At 43.3% G+C, this 24,009-nt stretch overlaps 1 protein-coding gene across 2 annotated transcripts in view; it reads left to right on the top strand.

The window, feature by feature from the left end:
- The first annotated feature begins 14,287 nt into the window (after positions 1–14,287).
- LOC140204370 (tripeptidyl-peptidase 2-like) overlaps positions 14,288–24,009 on the top strand; it is a 193,393-nt gene continuing 183,671 nt past the window's right edge. The window contains exon 1 of one of the 2 annotated variants that reach the window (XM_072271060.1): positions 14,288–14,479. In XM_072271060.1, the coding sequence (XP_072127161.1) occupies positions 14,324–14,479 (156 nt within the window). In that variant the 5' untranslated portion in view covers positions 14,288–14,323. Of the gene's footprint in view, positions 14,480–14,625; positions 14,895–24,009 lie in introns of those variants that run through there. The other variant, XM_072271061.1, reaches the window with a different exon arrangement.

Here is a 24,009-nt window from a genome sequence, read left to right as displayed (position 1 = left end):
GATAGATAAACTCATACCTGATTCTGATTCTGTCTAATGTTGGCATGACTACACCTGTGGCCCCCAGCAAATCCTCACAGAGTGCTGGTTGTTGATGCAAAATGACTCATTTCACTGACTGTTTTGAAGTTTTGATGTACCCCGTGACAAATAAAACTCATCTTTAATCTCTAATCATAAAAATATGTCATGTGGGAGATTGGCATTAAGATGAAATAATAGCAGAACATTTGAACAGTCCCATCGGGCAGCGGTGCACCTATAAAGTTGACAACTGAGACCCCACTAGCATCAGTATTTGGATATTTGTTGGTTATGCTCCCTTGGAAGTACAGATAAAATAATAAACCTACAGAGAACAGTAAAAACCACCAAGAGGATCACCAGGGTCCCCTAACCCTATATTTGTGACATTTAGGCAGGAGGAGAAGATGGCGGCGCGACGCAGCGTGCGCAGCTCTCCAGTGAAATGATATTGTATTTGTAAGTAGGATGCCATGCACAATTCTGATTTGACGGAGACAGATGTGAGAAGCACAGAGGAACATCTGGAGAAACTTCTGAAATGCCTGGTTTGCTGCCGCTGCTACTGTGCGATCGAATCTCTGGAGGGAAGGCCCCAAAATCCCCGGCTTTGCCTGCTGCTGGCGGCTGGCGGCTGGGGCTGGGGTCGAAGCGCTCAGCAGAGATGGCGCTCAGTACTCGGTGTCAGAGGGCTGATCGGAGCTCGAAGTTTTTGGACGACTCAGAGTCGGACTGTGGTCGGGCTGGGCAGGGAGAGTTTTCTTCCTTCTCCCGTCTGCGTGAGATGTGGGACTTTCGAGAGATTTTGAACTTTTTTACTGTGCCATGGCGTATTCTTCAACAAGTTATGGTATTGTTGCACTGTTGTAACTATATGTTATAATTATGTGGCTTTTGTTAGTTATTCAGTCTTGGTCTGTCCTGTGTTTCTGTGATATCATACTGGAAGAATATTGTGTGATTTCTTAATGCATGCATTACTAAATGACAATAAAAGAGACTGCATGTCCTCATAATCTAATCTAATCTAATTTACCAGGAGTGTTGTAGACAGAGGGCCCAAAGCATTGCTGAGGATCCCTACCACCCATTCCACAACCTCTTTGACCCACTACCATCAGGAAGGAGGTACAGGAGCATCAGGACTAGGACTGCCAGACTGGGTAACAGCTCTCAGGCTGTGAGACTAATGAATACTTTGCCATCACCGAAGTCTCGTCACTAAGCCAGCAAGCTGTTTACTAAACTGTTTACCTGTGCTGTGCACTACATGCATTTTGAATTATATTTATTAGCTTATTTGTGGTGATATTTTGTTTAATGTTCTGTGCATGATATATGTTTTTGTGTGTGCACTCTGGTCTGGAGGAACATTGTTTTGTTGAGTTGTATATATGTAAAGCCAGATCACAATAAATTTGAACTTGAACTTGAAACCTTTGGAATGAATGGAAGGAGCAACCAATTGTAAAGGTCAGTCCAGGGGTTCCCCACATGGGATCCACGGACCATTTGGTTAATGAATCAGTTCCATGGCATAAATAAGGTTGGGAACCCCTGGTCTAGTCAGATATGGAGATATCTAGTTAGCCAAGGAAATGCAGTACAAGAAATTTGATCTTGAGTAATTCAACCTGATGAGACAAAGGAGAATAACACACACAAAATGCAGGAGGAATTCAGCAGATCAGGCAGCGTCAATGGAGAGGAAGTCAATGTTTCAGACTGAAATCCTTCATCAGGACTGGAAAGGAAAGTGGCAGAAGGGAGACAAGTGAGAGGAAACATTGTAATTACACTCAGGTTTGACATGTGGTGCATTCAGAGATGTTCTTCTGCACACCACTGTTGTAATGCATGGTTGTTTGAGTTACTGTCGTCTTACTGAGAGCTTGAACCAGTCTGGTTATTCTCCTCCGATCTCTCTCATTAACAAGGTGTTTTTACTCACAGAACTGCCGCTCACCGGATGTTTTTGTTTCTCACACCATTCTCTGTAAACTCCAGAAGCTGTTGTGTGTGGAAATCCCAGGAAATCTGCAATGTCCAAAATACTCAAACCACCCCATCTGGCACCAATGTTCATTCCACGGTTAAAGTAACTTAGATCACATTTCTTCCCCCATTCTGATACTTGGTCAAGACAACAACTGAACCTCTTGCAACACACATAAAATGCTGGAGGAACTCAGCAGGCCAGGCAGCATCTATGGAAAAGTGTACAGTTGATGTTTCAGTATGAGACAGGACTGGAGAAAAAAAATGAGGAGCAGATTTAAAACGTGGGGGATGGTAAACACAAGGTGTTCGGAGAATCTCTCTCTCTCTTTCTCTCTCACCCCCCTTCTCCCCCCTCCTTCTCCAGCCCCCCCCCCCCCCCGTACCTCCTCCTTAATGGTGGCAATGAGGAAAGGAAATATCCTGTGTGATGGGGTCCTTAATGCTGGCTGCCACCTTTTGAAGATGTCCACAATCTGGAGAGACTCGTGCCTATGATGGAGCCAGCTGAGTTTACAACCCTATGCAGTTTTTTTTCCCGATCCTTTGCAGTGGTCAGATGCTGGAAATTTTAGAGCAACACACACAAATGATGTAAGGTGAAAGAAACCAGAATAAGATTAATAGAGGGGAGGAGTACCAGCTGGCCGATGATCGGTGAGAGATGAGTGATCTACATTAGTCTTCATCAAGGAATGCTGCTAGAATCTTCACGAAAGAACTAAACTTTATGATATTTCCCCACTGATGCTTGCTCCACTTAACCAGATTTATTTTCCACAAGCAAGTCCAGCATCACCACCTTCCTCAATGGGACAGATCAAGAAAGTTCTCCTGAAGACAACTCTCATCTCTCCCCTCTGTTATGCCTGTTGCTGTCCCTGTCCACATTTGGAAGCTGCACATTATCAAGTTTTACAATTTCCTTGCAAATTTCCTCATTGATAGCTCTACCAGTAGTTACAGACCTACAGATGGTCACAGAAGTGTAATGTTTTCCTTACTTCTAAACAGGTGGTTTCTGTCCTTGAATGTTCCTGGACAGATAGACATACACACATACATTGTACTGCGCTTCTTGTGTGTCAAGTAGAAAGTACACAAGTCAGCAGTAAGCTAAACTCTACTCAACTGAACATGGGAGTCAGGATATAGCATCCAAGCTCCAGGTGCTTTATTGGGCAGTACTCACAGAAATAATTGAACCAGAGAAAAACAGAGAGAGAAATAGAAATGTACCATAAGTACTTAATGGAGCAAAATTATGATGATTAAGTGTCAATTTCATAAGAAATCAGAAATATATAAAACTAGAGTTACATGCAAAGTTTTCAAAAATATACACAATATGAATAAACAACATTTTAAAGTATGCAGGAATATTAATATCATATAGGCATTCCTTAAATTACCAAGTGATTGACCCAGATCTGGGCCGTACCCTCCAAATATCCGGACCTGCCTCTCGGTTTTTTGCACTACCTTACTTTCCATTTTTCTATTTTCTATTTATGATTTATAATTTAAATTTTTAATATTTACTATCGATTTGTAATCCAGGGAGTGGGAAGCGCAGAATCAAATATCGCTGGGATGATTGTACGTCCTAGTATCAATTGTTTGGCGACAATAAAGTATAAAGTGTGGTATACCGATAATCAGGAATAAACTTTTACATAATATTAACATAAAATATTGCTCAGATGGTGTCTATGAACTAGACACTTACAGATGATGACTTCTATGTCACAAATGAAAGAAAAACAGCCTAGGATTGTGCACACGTGGTTCCGTCTGAATGAAAAACGACTAAAAAACAAAAAATGGCTGCCTTCCTGTTGTGGTCCAAAGGGATTTCAAAATAAAAGCCAGCAGGGTTATTAGTTAACAAATAAAAGCCTCAAACACACACACACACACACACACACACACACACACACACACACACACACACGCACACACACACACACACACGCCCCTTCTCCTTCTCCTTCCTTAGAGCTAGTTCTCTTCTTTATCCAGGAGAATTTCAAACATGTTTCTACACTTTTAAAACACTGTTATTCCCAAGATATTACAGTCCCTTTTTAGGAGTTATGTTGTTCCAACTGTTCTATTGTAATTCACAGAACATCACCTTATTAGTTTGCACTTGGATCTTTGCTGTCTTTAAATTTATGTTTCATTGATTGGAAGAGATTTGTTGTGGACTCTTTAATATCCTCAGTATAGCAGCCATCAAGAGTTCCAAATTGCTCACTCTTTCAAGATCTGAGGATGGATGTTTCTTCTTGTCTCGTTTGAGATTTGTTACTACTCTCACTGAGGCTAGACAAAGTTAGCACCATCTGTATTAATAGACCAGCAATTAGAGTGCAGGGTGACATTCATCTAGAAATGCACTACCAGGTTTTGATGAGCTAAACTGGAAGAAATTATTTCTGCTCATTGTTAAGCTGATAAAATTCAAGGGAGAGATGTCGACATTAATAAACCACTTTAGCTCTTCATTGTTTATGGCTTCTCATACCACAGATGCTCCCAGACCTGCTGAGTGCTTCAATAGTTTGTGTTTTTATTGTAAATTTCCAACACCTGCAGATTTTTTAAATAATTTTATTTACTTCTGAAATACAGTTACACCAGTGCAGTGTTTCAGGGTTGCTTGTTGGTGGTACTAGAGATTCAAAATTCTAAATTGTTTAATCTCATTTCCAGTACTCAAGTGTAAAGGAGAACAAAATAATTATTACTCTGGAACTGATGCAGCACAAAAACACACAATAAGATAAAGAACATGTAGCCTGGGGAAAAGTACACACTCAGGACCACAAAGACTTTATCGGGTTTTAATTCTTTTATCGGTTTTCGACGTTTAAGTGCCAGAAGAGAGTCTCAAAACAAAACGAATGAATTTAGAACCAGTTCTTGCCATTACAATCTCAATTTAACTTTCGACCCACACCCTTGTGTATGGACAGAATTGTGTATGCAGTATGGGTGTATGGGGTGTCAGGGGGGGTAGCACCTCTGGTGGGGGAACATGTCGCATCCCTTTCAGGGTGGTTAGTCCACCTTTGGTCCCCACCTGGCACTCAGCTCTCACCTGTGGCTCCCAGTAGCTGTTTGCATGCGACAGCGGCCACACCCTGGGCAACGGCTTTGACAAGCCGGCTAAACCAGGTGAGGGTAGCCGACGGGTCTCAAACCCTCGGTGAGATAGGGAGTTGTCTATCCCAGCATGTGAAGACAGACTCCGGCGGATTGAGCGGATGAGACCAATGGAAGGTCCAACGGTCAAGAAGGCGGTCTCTGCAAGCGTCGTGGAACGTGTAGAGCAGGACAAGACACAGAAGACGTCCTGGTCATCCACTGCGCCTCGTCCCATCTCCAGCCGTCTAGACTCTGTCTTGCCACTGGATCCAGATGGGAATTGGGAAGAGAGAGTGAGGCTGACGCTGTGCAACTCTCCCTCACTTAAATCCAAATCACGTGCTAGTCTTGACACCATCAATAATGGTGTCGAGGTCCTCATCGACGCCATTGATGGACGAACAACAACAACAGTATGCAGTATAAAAATACCAGAACTAATACTGTACTAATACGGTAGAAATACGGTACAAATACGGTACTGGCAATCCTGAAAGAACACAATACAAACAACATTAGAATCCCACCCACCCTGCATTTTATACATAACAGCGAAAAATGTGTGCGAATACATCTCATCTAAGACGCACGCATGTGCTGAACTTCCGAACAGAGACTAAACATTCACGTTACACTGTTAAATGCACAATCAGTCCTGATACAATAAAGTTAGACAAAAGGTACACTTTGGCACAACTTTTACAAGGCATTGCCTGGTAGTTAAATTACAGGCAGACTGACCTACTTGGATGGTGAGGAACTTGGTATAAGCCACACTACCCAGCGTTGATTTCTTCACTCGTGGAAATCTAAAGCATCCACATGTAAAACATGGCAAATTACCAATATTCTCAATCTGCCAACAAGCATAAACGAATTCACATGAATATTGTCAATTAATGCTCACCTTTCCTCACCATGCCCAGCACACTCTGGGAAGAACCCAATTCCAACGCCTTACCATGTCTTCAGCAGAAAGTAAAATGTTCTCCTCACTATCCCGCGCGTGCGTAATGACATCACTGTCTCCCTTAAAGGCACAGACAACTATTCCAGCATTACCCGGATGGATGCCTAAGTACACTTTTAACGATACGGAATAAGATCCGACGGTCACCCGGTTACAAACATGATAATAAAAAACAATAAATATAAATACATAAAATAGCTTCTATACACAGATCTATAAAGTGATGTTAGGCACAGGAATGTCTGAACATAAGGTGACTCTGACAGGAAATGATAACGTAGTGGTGGTGGAGGACATTGAGAGGTACAGGGTGGTCCTGGGTGGAGGTGTTGATCAGCCATACTGCCTGGGGAAAGTAACTGTTTTTGAGTCAGGTGGTCCTGGAATGGATGAAACATAGCCTCCTCCCTGATGAGAGTGGGACCAACAGTCCATGAGCAGGATGGGTGGGATCCTTAATGATGTTACTGGCCCTTTTCTGGCAACTTTCTGTATATACAGTACGTCCTTGATGGCGGGTAGGCTGCATTGGGCAGTTTTGATGACTCGTTCAAAGAATTATACTGCAAGGAAATGGACTTTTTCAGCCCAAATCCCCCAGTTAGTATTACTATAAACCATTGGTAGGATCTGCTGCTTAATCTTGGCAAAGAATGTGTGGGAACTCTCCATTCACATTTCAAAATAGTTTCAATAATGACGACTTCAAATTGTCAACTATTATCATGTTTGGTCTTCAGAATCAAAATCAATTGGGAATAAGTTGAGGAATTAGTTGTTTTGCAGCGAAAAGAGAGCAATACATAAAATATAATCTAAATTATAACAAGAAATATATTTTTAAAATTAAACAGGTGCTGCAAAAAGAAAGCAAAAATAGTGAGACAGTGTACATGGGTTCATTGTCTCTTCTAAAATCCGATGGTGGAGGGGAAGAAGCTGGTCCTGAAACATTGAATGTGTGTCTTTAGGCTCCTGCCCCTCCTACTTGATGGTAGCAATGAGAAGAGGGTATTGATGGGGGTCCTTAGTGATGGATACCACTTTTTTTTGAGTCATCACCTTTTTAAGATGCCCTGAGGGGGGCAGAGTGCCCATGTTGAAACAGACTGAGTTTACAACTTTTGACAGCATTTTCTGATCCTGTGCAGCGGCCCCTCTGTACCAAGTAGTGATGCAACCAGTCAGAATGCTCTCTGTTGTACATCTGTAGAAATTTGTAAAAGTCTTTGGTGACATTCCAAATCTCCTCAAACTCCTAATGAAATGTAGACAGCAGGGCTTCACTTCCAGATGAGCTCAATGTCTTCTATGTTCACTTTGACCTTCAAAACATGGAGGAACCATCACAAACTCCCACACCACCCAATGGTCCTATGATTTCAGTCTCTGATGCCACCCAATGGTCCTATGATTTCAGTCTCTGATGCCACCCAATGGTCCTATGATTTCAGTCGCTGATGCCACCCAATGGTCCTATGATTTCAGTCCCTGATGCCACCCAATGGTCCTATGATTTCAGTCCCTGATGCCACCCAATGGTCCTATGATTTCAGTCTCTGATGTCAACAAGCTGTAGCCTTCAGGAGAGAGAGCTTACGAAAAGCATGGGGCCCAGATGGGATACCTGGCCAAGTACTAGAGACCTGTGCTGGTTAACCGGCTGGTGTGTTCACTGAGGGTCTTTAACTACTCACTTCAGCAGTGTGAGGTGCCCATCTGCTTCAAGCAGGCTTCAATTATACTGGTGCCCAAGAGGAATGTGGTGACCTGCCTCAGTGACTATTGTCCAGTGGTACTTACATCCACAGTGATAAAGTGTTTTGAGAGGTTGATGATAATACATATCAACTCATGCCTGAGAAGTAATTTAGATCTGCTCCGTTTTGTCTACCGGAGCAGCTGGTCCACAGCGAATGCCAACTCATTGGCTCATCACACAACTCTGGAACACCTGGACAGTAAAGGTGCATACATCAGGATGCTGTTTATTGATTTCAGCACAGCATGTAATACCATCATCCCCTCAAAACTAATCAATAAGCTCCGCGACCTTGGCCACAGTACCTCCTTGTGCAGGATCCTGGATTTCCTCACTTGTAAACCCCAGTCAGTTCAGATTGGCAACATCTCCTCTATGATCTCCAAGGCTGTGTGCCTAACCCCCTGCCCTACTCACTATACACCTATGACTGTATGGCCAAGTACAGCTCCAACGCCATATACAAGTTTGCTGATGACACCACTGTTGTGGGATGAGTCAAAGGTGGTGATCAATCAGCACACAGGAGGGAAATTGGAAATTTGGCTGAGTGGTGTAGTAACAACAAACCTCTCACTCAATGTCAGTAAGACCAATTAACTGATTGTAGACTTCAGGAGAGGGAAACCAGAGGTCCATGAGCTGGTAATCATTGGAGGAGCAGAGGTGGAGAGGGTCAGTAACTTTAATTTCCTGGGTGTCACTATCTCAGAGGACCTGTTTTGGACCCATCACATGAATATAATTTCAAAGAAAGGATGATAGCTCCTCCACTTCTTCAGGAGTCTGTGGAGATTCAGTATGTCATCAAAAACCACGGCAAACAAACTTCTTTAGATGTGTGGTGGAAAGTGTGCTGACTAGGTGCATTACGGCCTGGTCTATTCAACTCACTGCATCACAGGTTAAAGCCTCCTGACCATTTAGCACATCTACATGAAATGTTGCTGTGGAAAAGCAGCATCCGGTATCAAAGATCTCACCACCCAGGCCATGCTCTGTTCTCGCTGTTGCCATCAGGAAGAAGGGATAAGTCCCTCAGGACTCACACCACCAGGTTCAAGAACAGTTAATAATACCTCAATCATCAGGCAGTGAACCAAAGGGGATAATTCCTCTTGCCCCATTATTGAAATGTCCTCACAATCAATGGACTCACTTTTGAGGACTCTTCATCTCATGTTCTCAATATTTAATGCTTATTTATTATTTTTATTATTATTATTATTATTTCTTCTTTTTGTTTTTGCACAGTTTGTTGTCTTAATGCACTCTGGTTGAATGCCCTGTTGGGTGGTTTTTCACTGATTCTCTGATGGTTATTATTCTATTATGGATTTATTGTGTACGCGCTCAAGCAAAAGAATCACAGGTTTGGATATGGTGACATAGATGTACTTTGACAATAAGATTTACTTACTTATTTCATCTCTTCTGCCTACACAACGTCCTTGTTCTTCCATTTTCCTCTCATTTTCATTTCAATTCAATTCAATTTATTCATGTGCCTGTCTAAACATCTCTTAAAAATCCCTAGTGTATTTTCCTCCACCAACACCCCCCCAAGAGATGCATTCCACGTACTTAGCACTTTCTGTGTAAAAACATGCCTCTCCCATCACCTTAAATGCAAGCTGTCTGGAATTAGACATGTCTATCCTATCCGTGCCTCTCATAATTTTATAAACCTCCATCAGATCTCTCCTCAGCCTCCATCACCCCAGAGGAAAAAAATCCAAGTTTGTCCAACCGCTCATTATAGCAGATGCTCTGTAATCCAGGCAAATCCTCTTCTGAACCCTCTCTAAAGCCTTGACATTCTTCTCACAATGAGGTGACCAGGACTGTATGCAATACCCCAGTTGCAGCTGAAGTAGAGTTTTCTAAAGCTGCGGTATAACTTCTTGACTTTACGCTGTGGAGGTAAGGCAATAGTTGCTGCTTTGGACCAGGAACTGCTTTTTGACCGGAGGCATTGACCATCCCTCTGCCTGACCCACTGAGTTTCTCCAGAAGGCTGCATTTTGCTTCAGATTACAGTCACTTGTGTTTCAATTCCAAAATGTTGAAAATGAGGCTACTCCCACTTCTTGTCATGTTCTGAGTTCCCTGACCAATTACAAGCCCACAGACAGAGTGATCATCACTAATGGAATACTGTTCTTAAAAATTCTAACATGGTTTTTAAATTTCAGTCATTTTTTGAGAGATACAGCGCTGACACCAAGCCGCACCACCCAGCAACCCACTGGTTTAACCCTATCCTGATCATGAGACAATTTACAGTGACTAATTACCCTACTAACCAGTACAGCCTTGGAATGTGGGGGAAAACGGAGCACCCAGAGGGAAGCCATGCAGACATAGGAAGCAAAGTACAAACTTGCTTACAGAGGACACTAGAATTGAACTCTGAACTCCGACGCCCCAAGCTGAAATGGTGTTGCATTAACCACCACACTATTGTGGAATCCTTTATAATTGATATGTATCTTATTAATTTTACTCCACAATTAACTCTAACTCATTCTTTGCATGGTGTACGGAAGGAATATTGGTGAAATGGTCGATTAAAAATTCCATTTTAACACGCATATCACCAGGTGACAAATTATATCCTGTTGCAGGATTCCAACACAAAATATCAATTACTATTCCCCACAGATGTTGCTTGTCTCACTGAGTTCCACCATCAGTGTGTTTATTGCTCCCGATTCCAGCATTTACAGTCTTTTGCATTTCCAAATTATATCAAATATTTGAATCTTCACTATTAAAGTGGACAAATTGTTAGATTTGTTTTAAAGATGGAGTGATACTTTTTCAATTGTAAAGCAAGATCAGTCTTCTGAAGAGTGAACCCTCAGAAAACATCTGGCCTGGTGCAGATCAGCTGGCAGGGTATCTTCAGATATTTTAATCTCTTCCTGCTTCAATTTGTGGCTCCCGTCTACTTTAAGAAGACCACGATCATCCTGGTCGTCATCATCATCATTATGTGCCGTGTTGTATGACATGGGCGATCGTGGTCTCACGACCATGATTGTACGTGGAAAATTCTGCAAAAGTGGTTTGCCATTGCCTTCTTCTGGGCTGTGTCTTTACAAGATGGGTAACCCCAGCCATTATCAATTCTCTTCAGAGATTGTCTGTCTGGGGTCACAGGTCACATAACCAGGACTTGTTATGGCAGGACTTTCATATGATGAAAGACTGGATCGACGAGTCTTATACTCGTTGGAATTTAGAAGATTGAGGGGGGATCTTATTGAAATATATAAAATTCTAAAGGGATTGGAAGGCTGGATGTAGGAAGATTGTTCCCGATGTTGGGGAAGTCCAGAACGAGGGGTCACAGTTTGAGGATAAAGGGGAAGCCTTTTAGGACCAAGATTAGGAAAAACTTCTTCACACAGAGAGTGGTGAATCTGTGGAGTTCTCTGCCATAGGAAACAGTTCAGGCCAGTTCATTGGCTATATTTAAGAGGGAGTTAGATATGGCCCTTGTGGCTAAAGGGATCAGGGGGTATGAGGGGAAGGCTGGTACAGGGTTCTGAGTTGGATGATCAGCCATGATCATACTGAATGGCGGTGCAGGCTCGAAGGGCTGAATGGCCTACTCCTGCACCTATTTTCTATGTTTCTATGTTTGTGATATGCACTCGCTGCTCATCCACCATCTGCCCCCATGGCTTCACAGGACCATGATCGGGAGTAGGGGGAGAGGGGGGGTGTCGATGCTAAGCAGGTGCAACACCTTCCCCAAGAGTAACCTGCAGGCGAGCAGAAGGAAGGAGCTCCTTACACCTCCTTTGGAACAGATGTATCTCCACCTCACCACCCAATCCTCCTGGTACCTGAGCAAGACAATAAAATGTCCCTTAACAATGATAGTCCAGTGGCTCGGACTTCTACCATCATGACCTGTTTTGAAAGGATATACAGTATTTCTGATTTTGCACATTTTTAAAAAATCTATTTAATATACATATACCATAATTGATTTACTTGTTTGTTTATTATTATTATTTTATTTTTTTTCTCTACTAGATTATGTATTGCTTTGAGCTGCTGCTGCTAAGTTAACAAATTTCACATCACGTGCCGGTGATAATAAACCTGATTCTGATTCTGTTCATTGTAAGCAGCCTCCCCTCCATTGCCTCGGTTTCCACTTCTCACTGCCTTACTAAAGCAGCCAGCAAAATCAAAGATACCCACCCACCCCATCTGGCAGAAGGTACAAAAGCCTGAAAGCTCATACCAACAGACTCAAGGACAGCTTCTACCAGCTGTTATAAGACTATTGAAGGCTTCCCTAGTCTGATAAGATGGGCCTCACAATTAACGTTCCCTCTAATTTGTAATGACCAGTGTGCGCAAGAATCTTGTGCTGTGTAATTTTTTGCCCAGTGATAACATGTGTGCACTAAATTTTATATACATATGGAGGTATTCATTTTAACGGCTAGCAAAACACCACCAATAAGGACTTTACTCTCCTTTGGGTTTGATCATTTTCGCTCTCGTTTATTTGCACTCTCACGAAACATATGCAGCAGGCCTGCAGCAGGTAATGAAGGATTTTCTCACTGAAGTTTCAGCACACTGACCGTATGTGGTTTGTTAAAAGATGCTTTACAAAGTCAAGTTTCCAAATATCACTCCACTTCTTCCCACTTGCAAATTCTTCAGCAACTTTTGCATCGTGACAAGACACACAGGTAACACCAGTTTCTGTCGTGTACATAAATATTTCTTGTAGCTGCATATTCCTGACCTCGTGAGCTTTTGGTGCAGCAGTTTTTGCTGTTTCATTAAGTCATTCTATTCTAAATGAACTAGCAGTTCTTTTGTGCTTCATGACCTTTGCTTCTTTGGAATTCGAAATAGTGAACCAATAATTTCTTCAATGAAAACATTATAAATAAGCCAGTTCTGAAATCTACAGACAACTTATTGCAAACTCCACATTGTCAACCCTGTTCGTATCAAAAACCAAGAAAGGAAATGTGATTGTGTGCAATTGTAAAATATACTGAACATGCCAACGAGTTAGAGGGTGACAACCTTTTGTGCACAGTTTAAATTCCTCTGTGTGGTGGCAGCAAAAGATGTGTGTGTGCACACCTTAAAGGGAACATTACCTACAATCTATATTGTGACCTTGTACCTTATTGTTTACCAACACTGCACTCTCTCTGTAGCTGCTACACTTTATTTTGCATTGTTATTGCTTTAACTTGTTCTACCTCAGTGCAGTGTGTAATAAAGTGATATGTATGAAAAGAATGTCAGACAAGGTTTTCACTGTATCTTGGTATTTTTGACAATAACAAACCAGGGCCAATTTCATCAATTGCATATAGGTTCAAAGGTTTATTTGTTATACAAGTATGTGTCTATATACAACTCTGAGATTCATCTTCTCCAGATAGCCATGAAACAAAGAAAGAACATGAAAGTAATTCGGAGATAAACATCAAACCCACCCCACTGCACAAAATGAAACAGCAATCTGATTGTCAACCCCCAAACCCACTCCCATGCACAAAACAGAACAAGAAAATTGACCCCTCAAACCCCCTCCCCCCCCGCACAAAATGGGAAAGATGCCGCAAAAAAAGAACACAGAATGTAAAAACCATAGTTCTGAAAAAGCCCACAGTCCATAAACGGAACAGTCTAATGCATAAACGCAGAATCACGATAACATCCTCTGACATCATTGAAAGAAAGCTGGATATTCTCTCCATCGGTATCTGCCATTATCAATATGGTATGATTCAATTGTTATGAAAATACTATCTCATTTGTATAAGTATGAACAATGTGAACAGGGAAACCAACTAATATCAGTTGAGGATTAACGCTGGCCCAGAAATTCCAGTGGGCACTCCTGCCACAGACTCTCCACTATCCCCGTTCCCACTTGACTCAGCCGCCCATTGTCATCTCCTCTCCCTGTCTCCCCATTCCCTCCCCTATTGCCCCACTCCCTCCCCATTTGACCCATACCCACCCCTCCCTTCTCCCCTATTGCCCCACTCCCTCCCCTTTTGACCCATTCCCACCCCTCCCTTCTCCCCTATTGTCCCAACCCCTCTCCTTTCTACTCATTTCCACCCCTCCCCTATTGCCCCACTCCCTTCCCTTTTTCCCATTTCCACCCCTCCCCATTCCCACACCCTCCCCTTCTCCCCACTCCCTCCCCTTTCTACCCATTCCCACACCCTCCCTCTTCTTCCCATTCCCACCCCTCCCCTTCTCCCCACTCCCACCTCTGCATTACCAATCCATCCCCTTCTACTGCATTCCCCTCCCTTCCCATCCCTCCCCTCCCGTTTCCCCCTCCCCGAGGCCCCGCCCCAGTTGCCATGGCGCTGCCCCGCGGAAGTGACGTCAGGCAGGGCGTGATGGCGGCGAGCAGCAGTTTTCCGTTTCAGGGGCTGTTGCCCAAGAGGGAGACCGGCGCGCTGTCCTTTCTTAGCCGGCGGCCCGAGAGTGACGGCCGCGGGGTACTGATCGCCGTGCTTGACTCGGGAGTGGACCCGGCGGCGCCGGGGCTGCAGGTATCACAGCTGCGGGGGTGGCCTTTGCCCCATCCACGCTGTCTTCCTCCACATTCCCTCCCCCTTCTACCCCCGCCCTCACCCTCTCGTCACCATTCCACCCCGCCCGTGCCTCCCCACCACCACCTCCTTCCTCTGCTCTCGCACCCTCTGCTGTGGAAGCTTCACAGGGTGCAGAGGAGATTCAACAGGATGCTGCCTGGATTAGAGATCGTGCCTGATGAGGGCAGGTTGAATGAGCAGAGCTTTCTCTTTGGAGTGAAGAAGGGCGAGAGGTGACTTGCTAGAGGTGTACAAGATGATAAGAGGTGTAGATAGAGTGAATAGCCAGAGACTTCTTCCCAGGGTTTCAGTGGCTCATATGAGGCAGCATAATTGTAAGGCGTTTGGATGAAAGTAAAGGAGGATGTCACAGGTAAGTTTTTCATAAGAATTTGTTAAATGTCCCAAATGTATCTGCCTGTAGCCGGTAGAGCATTCCACTCATTAACTACTCTCTGTGTAGGCACTTGCAGGATGGGAAAATGGAGGACAGTGGTAGGAGGGATGGGCTACATTGATCTTAGTGCAGGTTCAGCACAACATTGTGGGCTGAAGGGCCTGTATTGTGCTATAATATTCATTGAACTGGAATGACTTGTCCATTGTGGGCTTGTCACTAGAACAGCAAGCTATTTACAGTTTACTTGTGCTGCACACTATATGCATTTTATTAACTTTCTGGTAATATTTTGTTTTCTGGACTGTGTGTGATGTAGGATTTGTGGGTGCACCATTGTGTGGAGGAATGCTGTTTCATTTGGTTGTATGTACGGTCAGATGAAAACAAGTGAACTTGTCAGCCCTTTGAGCTGAACAGTCACTTCCAGTGAGCAGATAGGTTTGCCAGTGCAGAATGACAAGAACATTAACAAGGAATTAAACCACACTTTTGTTGTGTTCATATAAAACATGTGGACCTGATTGCTGACATTAATTTACAAAGAAGGCAATATGAGCCTCACTGTGTCAAGAGGGTAAGAGTACACCATCTGTGCTTATGATCGCACTGAGAATGCTTATCTTGACCCGGAATAGTGGGTCGCTGGAAATCGATTTGGTCCATTTATTTCCCTTGTCTGGCTGTGCCTGAATTCAAGACTCTGACAAGCCATGAAAGCATGCAATCACTAGAAAATGCACAGCTAACTGGCAAACCCCCAGGACTTGCAGGTGATTTGTCTGCAGTGATTTACTGTAAGACTTATAAACAGCCGAGTTTGTTTGACACAACTATCATTTTTGAGGCTTTTAAGTGTTGTTAAGTGACAAAGAATGCTAACTCCTGTGCCTGCAGATGGCAGTACCCAAATTGTTTTGACCTCAAAAAGGTAGCATCGATCATTAAGGGCCCCCCCGCCACCCAGAACATGCCCTCTTCTCATTACTACCATCAAGGAGGTGGTACAGGAGCCTGAAGATACACACTCAACAATTCAGGAACTGCTGCTTCCTTTTTTGCTCTCTTTTTGTACTCTTGCTTTCTTTTGCTCTTTTCACTAAAATTAATTTATATATTTTTTTGGAGTAAATTTTGTATTTTTTCATCATGTACTGTTGCCGCAATGGATCCCAAAAGTTTCTTCAGGAACATAAAATGTAAGAGAGAGGTGAGAGTGGATATTGGACTGCTGAAAAACAATGCTGAAGAAGTAGTAATGGAGGACAAGGAAATGATGGGTGAACTGAATAAGTATTTTCCATCACTCTCCACTATGGAAGACACTAGCAGTATGGTGGAAGTTTCAGGTGTCAGGGGTCATGACGTGTCTGAAGTTACCATCACCAGGAAAAGGTTCTTGGGGAAATTGTAAGGTCTGAAGGTAGATAGTCACCTGCACCAGATGATGTACACTCCAGGGTTCTGAAAGAGGTGGCTGAAGAGATTTTGGAGGCATTAATAATGATGTTTCAAGAATCACTAGATTCTGGAATGGTTTCAGAAGACTGGAAAATTGCAAATGGCACTCCACTCTTCAAGAAAGGAAAAATTATAGACCAGTTAGTCTGACCTCAGTGGTTGGGAAGATGTTGGAGTCAATTGTTAAAGATGTGATTTTGTGGTGCTTGAAGGCACATGATAAAATAGGCTGTAGCATGGTTTCCTCGAGGGAAAACTTATGTGACAAATCTGTTGGTCTTCTTTGAAGAAGACTTTACTGGTGAGGCCTCACTTGGAGTATTGTGAGCAGTTTTGGGCCCCTTATCTTCGAAAGGATATTCTAAAGCTGGAGAGGGTTCAAAGGAGGTTCACCAAAATGATTCCAGAATTGAATGGCTTGTCATATGAAGAGTGTTTGATGGCTCTGTGCCCGTATTCACTGGAATTCTGAAGAATGAGGGGTGACCTAATTGAAAGCGATGGAATGGTGAAAGGCCTTGATAGAGTGGATGTGGAGAGGATGCTTCCTATGGAGAGAGTCTAAGACTGGAGGACACAGCCTCAGAATAGAGGGGTGCCCTTTAGAATGGAGATGAGGAATTTCTTAAACCAGCGAGTGGTGAGTCTGTGGAATTTGTTGCCACAGGCAGCTGTGGTAGCCAAATCTTCATGTATATTTGAGGCAGAGTTGACGGATTCTCGATTGGTCAGGGCATGAAGAGGTACCAGGGAAAGCAGGAGATTGGGACTGAAAGGAAAAATGGATCAGTCATGATGAAATGGCCTAATTCTGCTCCTGAATCTTATGGTCTTAGTACAGGTGTTGTGCTCATTGGAGAAAAGTTTCACTGCCATTTTTGATGTTAGGTTTGGCGTTTTCGAAATTAATGGCCTGCAAAACCTGCCACAACTGTTGTCTGTCCAGCGATCCCTAACTTAACATGGAATTGCCTTTTCATGGGATCTATGGGAACTACAGATCATTGGGTTTACTGAACACCGTTAGGATACATCTTTAGAGTCTTTCAAAAGCAGAGATGCAGGAGTATGCCTCATGATCAACTCTTCTTGATGCACAAATATATCAGTGCTGTCCCAATTCTGCTCACCAGACCTGGAATACCTAGCAGTTAGGTGCCGTCCTTTTTACCTACCATGGCAGTTCTCCTGGGATCATTTTGGTAGCAGTTTACATTCCACCTCAGGCCAGTGTCAATCAGGCTTTAGATGATCTGAGCAATGGGATCAAAATGCACAAAACAGCACACCCTAACACCTTCATTGTTTTGGGGGATTTTAATCAGGCCACTCTGAAAAAATCACTAAGCAACTACCATCAACAGATCACTTGCAATACCAGAGGAAACAACACACTGGACCATTGTTAAACCACCATCAAGAATGCTGACCGTGCTATTCCACACCCTCACTTCAGGAATTCTGATCACCTGGCTGTACTTCTACTCCCTGAGTACAGGCAGAGACTGAAGACTGCAGCACCAGCAGTGAGGACCAAGAAGGTATGGACAAGGGAAACACAGGAGCTCCTGCAGGACGGCTTTGAATCGGTGGACTGGACTGTATTCAGGGATTCATCTTTGAACCTGGATGAGTATACTGCAGTTGTTACCGACTTCATTAAAACCTGTGTGGATGAGTGTGCCTACAAGGACTTACTGCACATTCCTAAACCAAAAGTCGTGGATGAACCAGGAGGTACGTCATCTGCTGAAGGCTAGATCTGTGGCATTCAAGTCTGGCAACCCAGGCCTGTCCCAGAAATATGAGTTGTGGAGGGCTATTTCGAGGGTGAAGAGACAATTTTGAACGAGGTTGGTGGCAACATCAGATGCACGACAACTCTGGCAGGGCCTGCAAGACATTACTTCATGAATGGCAGCGATGCTTCACTACCAGATGAACTCAATGCCTTCTAGTCCGCATTGAAAGGGAGAACACAACTACAGCTGTGAAGATCCCTGCTGCACCTGATGACCCTGTGATCTCTGTCTCAGAGGCCGATGTTAGACTGTCTTCAAAGAGAGTGAACGCTCACAAGGCGGAGGGTCCTGATGGAGTACCTGATAAGGCTCTGAAAAACTGTGCCAACCAACTGGCGGGAGTGTGCAAGGACATTTTCAACTTCTCACTGCTACAGGCGGAAGTTCTCACTTGCTTCAGAAAGACAACAATTATACCAGTGCCTAAGAAGAAGAATGTCAGCTGCCTTAATGATTATCACCCGATAACGCTCACATGTACAGTGATGAAATGCTTTGGGAGGTTGGTCATGACTGGACTGAACTCCTGCTTCAGTAAAGACCTGAACTCATTGCAATTTGGCTATCGCCACAATAGGTCAACGGCAGATGCAATCTCAATGGCTCTCCACACGGCTTCAGATCACCAGGACAGCACAAGCACCTATGTCAGGATGCTGTTCATCTGCTGTAGTTCAGCATTTAATACCATCATTCCCACAATCCTGATTGAGAAGTTGCAGAACCTGGGCCTCTGTAACTCCTGCAATTGGATACTCGACTTCCTAACTGGAAGACCGCAATCTGTGCGGATTGGTGATAACATATCCTCCTCTCTGATGATCAACACTGGCACACCTCAGGGGTGTGTGCTTAGCCCACTGCTCTACTCTCTCTATACTCATGACTGTGTGGCTAGGCATAGCTCAAATACCATCTACAAATTTGCTGACGATACAACCATTGTTGGTACAATCTCAGGCAGGAGTGGGATATGCCAACTAGTGGAGTGGTGCTGCAGCAACAAACTGGCACTAAATGTCAGTAAGATGAAAGAACTGATTGTGGACTTCAGGAAGGGTAGGATGAAGGAACACATACCAATCCTCGTAGAGGACTCAGAAGTGGAGAGAGTGAGCAGTTTCAAGTTCCTGGGTGTCAAGATCTCCGAGGGTCTAACCTGGCCCCAATATATCGATGTCAATATAAAGAAGGCAAGACAGCGGCTATACTTTATTAGGCCTTTGAAGAGATTTGGCATGTCAACAAATAAACTCAAAAATTTCAATAGATGTACTGTGGAGACCATTCTGACAGGCTGCATCACTGTCTGGTATTGTGGGGGGGAGGGCAGGGGGCTACCGCACAGGACCGAAAGAAGCTGCAGAGGGTTGTAAATTTAGTCAGCTCCATCGTGGGTACTAGCCTACAAAATACCCAGGACATCTTCAAAGAGCGGTGTCTCAGAAAGGCAGCGTCAATTATTAAGGACGTCCAGCACCCAGGGCATGCCCTTTTCTCACTGTTACCATCAGGTGGGAGGTACAGAAGCCTGAAGGCACACACTCAGTGATTCAGGAACAGCTTCTTCCCCTCTGCCATCCAATTCCTAAATGGACATTGAACCCTTGGACACTACCTTGATTTTTTTGTTAAATATATTGTATTTCTGTTTTTTTTTTGCAGGATTTTTGATCTATTCAATATATGTATACTGTATAAAGTATATTGAATAAGATTTATTATTATTTAAATTTTTTTGCTACTATATTATGAATTGCATTGAACTGCTGTTGCTTTGTTAACAAATTTCATGTCACATGCCAGTGATAATAAACCTGATTCTGATTCTCATGATTTGCTGGAAATTTCATCTGATAATGATCAAGTCAAGTTCAAGTTTACTGTCATCTGACTGTAAATACAGTATTTACAACCAAATGAAAAATGTTCTTCTGGATATGGTGCACCAACAAAACATCTTTCATACACAGCACATAAAACAAAATATTACCGCAAATAGTTAATAAAATATAATTCAAAGTGCAGTAGTGTGCAGCACAAGTAAACAGTAAATGCCTCATTGTCCCAGTGACAAGACCTCAGTGGTGACAGGGGATTCATTAGTCTCACAGCCTGAGGGAAGAAGCTGTTACCCAGTCTGACAGGCCTAGTTCGGATGCTCCTGTACCTCCTTCCTGATGGAGTGGATCAAAGAGATTGTGGGATGGGTGGTAAGGATCCTCATTACTTTCTCAAAGAAAATCAGTCAAGTTATAACATAAAACCTTATTAGAAACTAGCTTGTAAAAACTTGTTATATCCCTCTCCTTTTTGGAATAATAGAGAAAAGAATTATAGAAATGTGTGCCCAGAAAATTAGCCGTTTTGACCTACCTTATCCAAGCCAACCACGATGCCTAGTAACGCTAATTGCATTTGTTCGCAATAGGCATGTGTCCTTAATGCCTTTCCTATCAAAGAATATGTCAAAATGCCTGTTAAATGTAGTAAGCCGTTGGTTAACAATGTCATTAAACATTTCAGTCACTTGGCATTCAGGTTGAGGGAGTAGTTAGACATTGGCTTGGCAGTAGACACAGAGGGTGATGGTAGATGTCGCTAGCAGAGTGCCACAGTGATTGGTGCTTAGTCCATTGTTTGTCATCTATATCAAAGATCTGGATGATATTGTGGTAAACTGGATTAGCAAATTTGATGATAGCTCTAAGTCTGGGGGTGTAGAGGACAGTGAAGAAGGTTATCAAAGCTTACAGCATGATCTGGACTTGATTGCCTAGAGTGTAGGAGATTAAGGGGAGATTTAATAGAGGCATACAAAATTATGAGGGTTAGATAGGGTAAATGCGAGCATGCTTTTTCCACTGAGGTAAGGTGGAACTACAAGAGGTTCTGGGTTAAAGGTGAAAGGTGAAATGCTTAAGAGGAACATGAGGGGGATCTTCTTCACCTAGATGTTGGTGAGAGTGTAGAACAAGCTGCCAGTGCAAGTGGTGGATGTGGGTTCTGAGTACATGAATGGGAGGGCTGTGGTCTGAGTGCAGGTTGATGGGACTATGCAGAGTGATAGTTTGGCATGGAGTAGATGGGCAAAAAGGGTTTGTATGCTGTAGTGCTCTATGACTTAGTGCTGCACTATTTTTTTCTGGCAGAGCCAGAGAAGATTGAAAAGTTGTTCACAAGAGTCACGGAAATTTCCTTCCTTTCTTTGAACAACCTGATTGCTGCTTTATCTGAGTTGGGTGATTTACTCACCAGATACTTCCTCTTACAGAGTTTCTGCTATTCAATGTATCATTCTTGTCATCCGCAACCGCGACTTTGGTACCATCTCCCACGTTTCCAAAGACAGCTGTATCGTTTTCAGATTCTGCTTAGGCTGTGGACCCTTACTGTTAACCCCAGGGTAGGAACCCCTGGCTGAGATCGATGTGGTGGGAGTTATTGGGTAGATTCATGGTGGCTCCCCTAATTCACCAGAAAATACTGGATGGAAAGCTTCCAGGGGAGCATGAAGTTTACAAAATAACCCAAGATATCCCTTTCTGAAGCAGAACCTCAGGATCTGGAATTGATATACACAAAACAGAGCAGATTACTTTGTCTCCAGATGGCAGCAAGTTTTTGCTCAACACATTTGAAATTACATTTACTATCGGAGTATGTACTATATATCATAGACAACCATGAGTTCCATCCTTCTGTAGACAGTCACAAAACAAAGAAACCGTAGAATACACATAAACCCCACACAACAAAGACTGTCAAATATCCAATGTGCAAGAACATCAACTGCAGAGTCCCAAATATTAGTCACCAGCCATTGAGCCAGTTCAGTGCTGAAGCGTGTGCCAATAGCTGCAGGCCACAGCTACTGAGACAGTTTAGCGCTGACGCGAGTAAAACTTCATAAAGTGGTGAACTGAACACACGATTGTCCTTTGCCAATGGCTTCGACGCTTAAATGGCCCCAGGTACCACCGCTCCCCCCCCCCCCCCCAACATTTAGTCACAGGGCTATTTGCCATGTGATTTAGAACCAGATTAGTTTATTGTCACGTACTTCAAAGGGCAGTGAAATTCCTTGCTCACATGAAGCAATATACACAACAATCAATACAGCAACAATAAGGACAAAACAGTGAAATTGTGTGACGTACTGTAGAGCAAACTGGAATGCTGCAAAGCAAAATGCTAATGGAAGAGGTCCATCCATTCCGTGCTGAGCTATTAATCTGCCTACTCCAATCGATCTGCGCCTGGACCATAGCCCTCCATATCCCTCCCATCCATGTACTATCCATATCTCTCTTAAAAGTTGAAATGGAATCTGAATCCACCACTTTCGCTAGCAGCTTGTCCCACACGCTCGCCACCTTCTGAGTGAAGAAGTGCCCCTTGTGTTCTCCTCAGACATTTCTCCTTTCGGCCATAACCCACTAACACTTGTGGTCTTTGCAGAACAGTTGCCATACTAAGCTGTGATGCAACCAAGTAGGATGGTTTCTGTAGTGAATCTGTAAAAATGGTGAACCCTTGGGGAAATTCCATGTTTCTTTAGTCTTCTGAGGTGGACATTGGCGAGCTCTCTTTTGACCAGTACGTGCATGTGGCTGGACCAGGACAAGTTGTTGGCCATGTCTACACCTAGGAGCAAAACTCAACCTCCAACTCAGAACCATTGATACATATGGGATATGGTACTCCATTTGCTGAAGTCAATGGTCAGCTCTTTTCATGTTGTTGACATCAAAGTAAATTTGTTATCAAAGTATGTATATGTCACCATATACTTCACTGAGAATCTCTTTTTTGCAGGCATTCACAGTAGATGCAACGAAACACAATAGAATCATTGAAGAAGTATATCGATATTGAGGGAAAGTTTATTGTCTTGGCACCATGCCACAAGATACCCCCCCTCCCCTCTTGTGACCCTGTTCCTTCCTGTTCTGCATCTCATTGTTGTTTGAGGTCCTGCTCACCACTACAGTGGCACAATTTGCAAACTTGAAATTGGAATGGGAGCGGTATTTGGTCACCCTGAATGTATAAGGGAGTATTGTAGGGGGGATGAGGAGACAGCTTCACAGGGCGCTGTGGTTGTGTTTGTAGGTAATTGTAGGTGTTGTTGCTTATCATTAATGGTTGCAGTCTGTTGGTCAGCAAGTCAAGAATCCATTTGCAGAAAAGGGGTGCCAAGTCCTAGGTTTATGAGTTTGGAATTATGGTATTGAAGGTGAAGCTGTAGTCAACGAATAGGTGTCTGATATGGATGTCTATGTTATCTAGATGCTCCAGAGATGAATGTAGGTCCAGGGATATGATCCTGCCATGGATCTGCTTTCGCAATTGACGCATTTCAGTGGGTCTAGATGACCGCGTCGATGTGCGCCATGACTATCCATTTTGTGCTTACTTCCTCTTGAAACAAGTATGCCTCTCTCTAAACTCTTCTGATCTTCTACCCTTCCTCTCAGTGGGGAGAGGTGCACAACAAAGTGCAGATACCTATTTAACTTTTCCTGCTGCACTGTGGTTTTGATTTGAGTCGGCATGGAGTTTTGCTTTCCATACAGTTGGGGTTGAATTTTCTGGGGAGTACTTGGTTTATGGTTTATTTCTGGAGGATGGACAGAAGAAATTTGCAGACATGCCTTTCATTCACATGTACAGTAAGCACTCATCTGTGGTTTACAAACTGAGGTTTCGATATTAGACACACTGCTCCTCATTAGCAATGGAAAATTCCATTTGGAGTATTTACTTACAGCGTAATACAGTGTGAAATAAGTCCTTCTGGACCTTTGAGCCGCACAGCCCAGCAA

The sequence above is a fragment of the Mobula birostris genome, chromosome 10, assembly GCF_030028105.1.
Source record: "Mobula birostris isolate sMobBir1 chromosome 10, sMobBir1.hap1, whole genome shotgun sequence".
Classification (NCBI taxonomy): domain Eukaryota; kingdom Metazoa; phylum Chordata; class Chondrichthyes; order Myliobatiformes; family Myliobatidae; genus Mobula; species Mobula birostris.
Note: the sequence above shows the minus strand (reverse complement) of the source record. Positions and strands in the feature narration are given on the sequence as shown.